General features: G+C 36.0%; 1 protein-coding gene across 1 annotated transcript; it reads left to right on the plus strand.

Annotated features, from left to right (window-relative positions):
* Window positions 1–5,586: 5,586 nt before the first annotated feature.
* On the plus strand, window positions 5,587–7,326 carry RNASE12 (ribonuclease A family member 12 (inactive)). Its single transcript, XM_051976960.1, has 2 exons — window positions 5,587–5,731; window positions 6,627–7,326. Exons 1-2 carry the CDS (start codon window positions 5,692–5,694, stop codon window positions 7,115–7,117), a joined length of 531 nt encoding a protein of 176 aa, XP_051832920.1. The 5' UTR covers window positions 5,587–5,691; the 3' UTR covers window positions 7,118–7,326.
* Window positions 7,327–8,027: the final 701 nt, after the last annotated feature.

An 8,027-nucleotide genomic window follows, 5' to 3' on the forward strand; every position in this document is an offset into this window, starting at 1 on the left:
TAGTAGTATGTCATAGCCAGCAGGGCCCTTGTCTCTCTGCGACTGCTCCTTCCTTCTTGCCCATAGCCACAGGTCTGATCAGCACAGTTGTAATAGTATTCTAAGACCGTGGAGAGTTATTCAATCTTCCCCTACTGAGCCATCTTATCTCCACATTGTCAGTGAGGTGAAAGTTCCTGCAGCTGCCCCAGTTGTCCCCAGTTTGCTGCTTATTGATTCTGCAGGACTTAGTCCCTGTGGTATTTGTACTTCAATCCAACCAAACCTCCACCCCAGGAAGTAGACTCTTTCCTGCCGTTTCTCTCAAGCAATTTTAGGAATACAATTGCTTTACTCCCAACTTCTGTTTATTTTTTGTTATTCTGTCTATACTTTGAAGTGATGTTACATATTGTTTGTGGAGAGTCTAGAATTTTCTGACCTCCTCTGCCATCTTCCCAAAATCTTCTCCCATAACTATATTTTAAAACTAAGCATACATATAATTTATAAAGATTCTTACATGTGAATTAGTGATCTCATTTCTACATTGCATTGGAGTCTGGAAACTAGCTGAAGATTGTTTAGAAATCAAATTCAGGCCATGAAAAAAAAAAAAAAGCTTGAAGACCTTTGTTCATTATATGACCACCGGTGCAGGGGAAGAGTTTTTCAGATTCCATCCAAAACTCAGGAGGAGACATTTCAATCTCTATGAAAATAGAAACAGTATCAATCATGGAGTTGAGTTAAATTTTCTTTCTCTAATTCCCTTCCGTTTCTCTCTTTGACTTAGCTAGTCATACCGAATAGAAATGAAACTTATCTTGTGAGTCCTTGTGAGGATAAATGAGATATTTATAAAGTATCTGATACTTAGGCACTTTAAAAAATTATTTTCCCCAGGTTTAGAATAATTTTCTAGCTTGTGGTAGATTACTCAAATGACAAGGAATATCTAAGTGGAAATTAATTGCTATATAGTAATATAGAAATTACCATAATGGCATCTCTAGTGTTCTATTATTAATATAGGAATCAAGAATCATGTTTATTATGAAAGAACAGGTTATTCTGTGTTTACCCCTAACTCAAAGATGTAGTATAGTGAGTGGTAAAAACTCAAAACTTGAAAGTAGGAGATCCAAGTTAAAATCCTGGTTCAAGCATTTATCAGTTTTGTTCTTTCTTTCCTGTAAAATGGGGAAAATAGTATATTCATTACACAATTCACAGGGCTGTTTTAAGGGAATCTCTTGGTGAAAAGATCAACTATTATTATCTCAGCTTCTTGTGGCATGCCCTCAGTTTTTTTAACTGTAAAATAGGAATACTTGTACTATCTATAATCTACAGTCGTTATAAGGATAAAATGACACAATGTATTTGAAATTGCTTTGTGACTATAAACTCTTCTCTCTCTTCTCTGTGTGTTTCTCTGTCATTATGTATATAAGTATACATTTATATGTATATATAATAAACCACTGACTTCATTTTTATTGATATGAATAAAACTATCAATTGTTTTGCAAGAGCCCTTCTTATTAACCTTAACCATTGCCTTAGTACAGTCTACAATTTTTTTTTTTGCCAAAGATGTGATTTCTTTTAAATTGTTCTGGTTTTTGATTCCAAGAAATTTCCAGACCCATATGCTGCTTTTTAGTAGTTTATACATATATAATTGCTTCAACTACAAGTTGTATCATCAGAAGATGTATCAGAGGAAAAGCTGTTATGAGAACCATATGCACTATCTCTTGTCTGGCTCCTGAGAAAGGGAAAAGAATCAGAAAAAAAGCAAAAAGCACAGTGGAAGTTTGATCGTTTCCTTGAAAAACCAGGGTTTCATTGACTTAACACCCCATTCATTCTAGAAGTAATTATAGCAAGCCATTTGATTAAAACCTTTTATGAGCATTAATAAAAATAATTCAGATAAAGAATGCTTTTATAGTTAGACTACTTTATAGTAATCAACAGACATTTATTAAGTACTCATGATTTAGAAACTGGGTTAAGTGTTGGTAATACAAATAAAAAGTAAAATCAGGCCATGTCTTCTAGGAGGATACATTCTAATGGGTGAAATGATAGATACACATATACACACATGTGGATATATACACATGCATCTGCACACACATATATAATGTCATGCTATGCTATGTGTGACAAGTGATATCATATGTGTGACTCAGAGGGAAGAAAGAATAGATATCCCTAGCATTTTCTCCCCTCTCCCTCTTCTCCAAGGAAGATGAGCATTCTTGTCAAGAGGGAAAGCAGAAGGTTGGACTTAGAAGCTAGCTATTCTGCTCTCTTCAGAGACAGGAGATTCTGGGCTATAATTATATTTATCCTTTCCCTTAAATATTATTAATCTTGAGGATATAATTTTGGGATTCAAGTTAAACTCCTGGTGACTATTAGCATAAAAAGGGGGGGTCTCCAAACTTTGTATCTAAGGCTTGGCTCTGTCATTTGGACCAGAATTGACTTTTTTTAAAATAGCTTTTTATTTACAAGTTATATGCATGGTTAATTTTATAGCATTGGCAATTGCCAAACCTTTTGTTCCAATTTTTCCCCTCCTTCACCTCATCCCCTCCCCCAGATGGTAGGTTGACCAATACATGTTAAATATGTTAAAGTATAAATTAAATACAATATAAGTATACATGTCCAAACAGTTGTTTTCCTGTACAAATAGAATCGGACTTTGAAATAGTGTACAATTAGCCTATGAAGGAAATAAAAAATGCAGGCGGCCAAAAATAGAAGGATTGGGAATTCTACATAGTGGTTCCTAGTCATCTCCCAGAGTTCTTTCCCTAGGTGTAGCTGGTTCAGTTCATTACTGCTCTATTGGAACTGATTTGATTCATCTCATTGCTGAAAATGTCCATGTCCATCAGAATTGATCATCATATAGTATTGTTGTTGAAGTATATAATGATCTCCTGGTCCTGCTCATTTCACTCAGCATCAGTTCATATAAGTCTCTCCAGGCCTTTCTGAAATCACCTTGTTGGTCATTTCTTACCGAACAATAATGTCCCATAATATTCATATACCACAATTTATTAAGCCATTCTCCAGTTGATGGGCATCCACTCAGTTTCCAGTTTCTAGCCACTACAAACAGGGCTGCCACATATATTTTGGCACATAAAGGTCTCTTTCCCTTCTTTAGTATCTCTTTGGGGTATAAGCCCAGTAGAAACACTGCTGGATCAAATGGTACGCATAGTTTGATAACTTTTTGAGCATAGTTCCAAATTGCTCTCCAGAATGGCTGGATGTACTCACAATTCCACCAGCAATGTATTAGTGTCCCTGTTTTGCCACATCCCCTCCAACATTCCACATTATCTTTTCCTGTCATTATAGCCAATCTGACAGATGTATAGTGGCATCTCAGAGTTGTCTTAATTTGCAATTCTCTGATTAATAATGACATGGAGCATCTTTTCATATGGCTAGAAATAGTTTCAATTTCTTTGTCTGAGAATTGTCTGTTCATATTCTTTGACCATTTATCAGTTGGACAATGGCTTGATTTCTTATCAATTAGAGTCAATTCTCTATATATTTTAGAAAGAGGCCTTTATCAGAACCTTTGATTGTAAAAGTGTTTTCCCAGCTTATTGTTTCCTTTCTAATCTTGTCTACATTAGTTTTGTTTGTACAAAAGCTTTTCAATTTGATATAATCAAAATTTTCTCTTTTGTGATCAATAATGGTTTCTAGTTCTTCTTTGATCACAAATTCCTTCCTCCTCCACAAGTCTGAGAGGTAAACTATCTTATATTCTTCTATATTTATAATCTCATTTTTTATGCCTAGATCATGAACCTTTTTTTTTAATCTAATCTTGGTGTACAGTGTTAAGTATGGGTCAATGCCTAGTTTCTGGCATACTAATTTCCAATTTTCCCAGCAGTTTTTGTCAAATAGTGAGTTCTTATTCCAAAAGCTGGGGTCTTTGGGTTTGTCAAACACTAGATGTTATAGTTGTTGACTATTTTGTCTTTTGAACCTAACCTATTCTGCTGATCAACTAGTCTATTTCTTATCCAATACCAAATGGTTTTGGTAAGCACTGCTTTATAATATACTTTTAGACCTGGAACAGCTAGGCCACCTTCATTTGATTTTTTTTTTAATAGTTCTCTTGAAAGTCTTGACCTTTTGTTCTTTCAGATGACTTTTGTTGTTATTTTTTCTAGGTCATTAAAATATTTTTTGGGGAGTCTGATTGGTATAGCACTAAATAAATAGATTAGTTTGGGTAGTATTGTCATCTTTATTATATTTGCTCAACCTATCGAAAAGCACTTAAAATTTTTCCAATTGGTTAGATCTGACTTTATTTATGTGGGAAAATCCTTTTGAAACTGGAGCAGTCATTTTCTAATTGATGGTTGTGTAATTTTATCACATAGGTTTTCTCTTCCTTGTTTCTTAAATTTTTAGGTAAAGGCATGATCTTGTTCTCTGTCCTTCTTAATGCAACTTCCCTTTTCTCTATCCTGCTGTTAGCCTATCCTAGACACCTCTCAAGAGATTTACCTTCTTATTCAGCAGAGGGCAGAAGAGTACAATTGGTTGCTGAGAAGGCCTTGCTGGAATATTTCTAACAGGGGTGATTGCAGAATAATTTAAAATAGTATTGAAGTTTAGGTTCATCCTTTTTCTCCCCACTTCCAAATAAACAAAAGTAATCTCATTTTGAGAATACTCATCTCCTGAAAACTAAGGCCACAATCCAGCTCCTCACAGGTCTCACTAAGTGGTTTTCTGATGTCCACTCAGTCCCAATGCTCTCTGTAGCTTGATGTTCTTGAAGTTTTACTGCTTCTGTCCTGGCCTTTGTACCACCTGAAGAAAGCTAGGTCTGGGGCCAGAGGTTGGACAGGAAGGAATGTCTTTCTATTCATCTTACCTTTTTTCCCCTCTGGGTATTTTAAGAGTTAACTTTTGTGAATTGTTGGAATATTAAAGAAGATAGTATGTTTTTCCCCAGTAGGATCCTTGGAATTTGATGCTGACATCTAATACTGATATTTAACATATAACATCTATCAACTGGGGCTCAATATTTTTACAACATTGAAAAACCTCAATATAGCATTGCTAATTATTAATTTAGACTTAAAATATTAAGGTGAAATCATATTCTCCAGAACATTCCATGAAATTACAAGAAGGAATTAATACTATTTCTGATAATTGAAAAGTGTTCATAAGCAAATAACATCTCAGAGCCTTAGTTTCTTCATATGTAAAATGGGAATGATAATATTGATATTACCTTTCTCATGGGGTCATTGGCAAACTTTGCTGTTTAATATGTTATTAATAGCCTACAAATAGCATTTAGCCCTGTTTTCCAATATCAATATTTAAAAAGTGTTTTACTGGTTTTTACATAACAACTTATTTACTAAGATATCTATTTAACCTTTCCCTTATTACATAACCCATATTCAAATTTGGGATGATTTCTCTCCTCCTCTGTTTAGCTCCATGTATAGCTCCACCTTTCCTCTGACTATAATTCTCCCTTCCCCTCCAATGATATCCTAACACACCTCTCATCTAGGTCCCTCCCTTTCTTTCTGCACTCCCAAACCTAAGAGGGCTTCCTCAAATTCATTTCTGGAAAACCAAGAAACACAAAGAACTTCTCAGACCCATGACCAGATGGATCTAGCATCAGCAAGAACTACAGCAAATAAAATAGGTGAGAAATAATCCTAACTTAAGACATGACAGGACTCAGAGAAAGGAAGAATGGAGTGGAAGAAGGGAGGAGGATGGTATTGTAAAATGAGAAGGATGTATATTATATACAGGGAAGTGATTAATGATCAAAACACATGGGAAGGGAAATAGTGACTGAAAGAGATTTTTGTGGCTCAGAGGAAGGAGCAATCAATTGAAAGTTTGGAACCCGGTAACAATCCTGATTCTGGTATTAACTTGCTGTGTGATTCTAAGCAAATTGGTTTCCCTCTCTCTTCTTTTATCTGCAAATATGAGGGAGTGGTAACTTTTTTTTTTCTAGCTTTAGCATTCCATGGGAAAAATGTTAAATAAGCATCCACGCTCTGCCCAGAAAAATGCCAGACACTGTGAGAAAGTATGAAATTTATTATTGAAGTCAGTCAAGGACATTTCAGTCTAACAAGATTGACACAAAAGAGAGAATTATTCCTGTTGTTTGTTGTTCAGTTATTTTTGGCATGTCTGACTCTTTGTGTTGTCACCTGGGGGGGTTTCTTGGCAAAAATATTATAAGTTATAGGTGGTTATAAGAGACTTGCCTCCCAAGGTCACACAGCTGCTAAGTATCCAAGGCTGGATTTGAACTCAGATCTTCTTGATTCCAGGGCCAGTTCCAATGAGTCTAAACAAGGAAGGACTGTAAAAAAGAAAAAAGACTAATGTGGTCAGGAAAGATTCATGGATGAGGTGAGACATGACCTAGATCTTGAAAGATGGAAAGAATTCAAAATAGCATTCGGAAGGGAGGGAGGGAAGACACTTTAGGTTTTAGAAAATCACGAGAAAGAGATGGAGTTAGAGAGTCTCTAGTTTTCCTCTGAGTTCTTCTTCCATCTCTTCTTCTCCCACAGGAGAGAAAGCAAAACGTGTGAATGGGATTTTCCCCCTGCTGCTGTTATTGGTACTTGCTTTCCTTCTGATGCTGGGCCTGAGTAGAGATCTGAATGATGATAACTGGTCAATTGAAAAGACATTCGAGGAGGAACATATAGATTATCCTAAGTCTCAACACTTATTTAGGTACTGTAACGCCATGATACTGTCGAGAAAAATCCGGAATCCCAAAAACACCTGCAAGCAGAAGCACACATTCATTCATGAGAAGATAGAAAGTCTCGTTAATATCTGCAAAAACTTCACTACTCTTACTACATGCAAGTACCCCTCAAGAATGGACTGCCACCTGAGCCAGGTGAAGTTCCAGCTGACACATTGTAAACTCATTGAAGGAACAAAGTTTCCAGGATGCAAGTACAACTCTCAGACCAAATTTAAATCTATCCTCTTCAACTGTGATGAATTAGGGCCTGTATACTTACATGCGATTATAGAGGATTTTTAGGTCAGCTCCTTTGCTTGGGACTTCCTGGTTTCCATCTCCAGCTGTGAATCATCTTCACTGATTTCTAGAATGACCATGGTGGAAATGAGGGGAAGGATCTCTTGAGTAGAGAAGTCGGGGATCAGTAATGTTCCTTGAAGAGTAAAAAGCTCTGACTGCACTCTATTTGCTTTTTCTCCCTTAATAAAATAATTTACTTCCCTAAATAATGAGCTGTGATTGTTTTGGGGAATGCTGGAGGCAAGCAGTTTTTACCTATAGATATACCAAATAGATATTTATATCTTATGAGTTGAGTGAGTATAATAGATGGTTACTTAACCTCTGTGTTATCAGGGATACCTGGGAAGGGCTCCAATGCTCTTCAAGATGCTGTTTAAAATTCTACTATTATAACTTTATTCTTTTGGTTCATTTTTGCTTCTGTTAAATGAAAAAAAAAATTAGATAAAATAAGCCTTAATTACATCTTATTAATCATCTATCAGGAGTGAACTCATCAGATTTGTGTTTATTTTGAGATTGGGTTGTCACAAAGAAGTGAGAGGGGATTAGAGACAGCATGAGGATGTTGATACCTAAGCAGAAAACTGGAGATAGGGAATACACTTAGGGGGAAGAAAGAATGAAGAAAGGCTTTTTCTCCCTTTCCAACCTTGCTCCTAACTTTCTCTGGACTTCAAATACTTGCCTTCTCTATTGCTGACTCATCCTGGAACTTCCCTTAATATCTAGAATCAGTGGTCATTGCCTCCTCTCCCCCCTGAAATATCTCTTAGCAAGAAAAACATACATCCTTTCTCCCACTGGTGACATTCCAGAAATCTCTATTTTATAGAGGCCTGCTTTCCTTCTACTCCTGACTTTCTTTATACTTTAAAACCATGCCCTATCTCACTTGCCTCCATTC

The sequence above is a fragment of the Antechinus flavipes genome, chromosome 2, assembly GCF_016432865.1.
Source record: "Antechinus flavipes isolate AdamAnt ecotype Samford, QLD, Australia chromosome 2, AdamAnt_v2, whole genome shotgun sequence".
Lineage (NCBI taxonomy): Eukaryota > Metazoa > Chordata > Mammalia > Dasyuromorphia > Dasyuridae > Antechinus > Antechinus flavipes.

Coding starts and splice junctions, on each gene's coding strand:
- RNASE12 (XM_051976960.1), top strand. CDS start 5,692: ATGGATCTAGCATCAGCAAGAACTACAGCAAATAAAATAG. Junction 5,732..6,626: donor AACTACAGCAAATAAAATAG/GTGAGAAATAAT, acceptor CTTCTCCCACAG/GAGAGAAAGCAAAACGTGTG.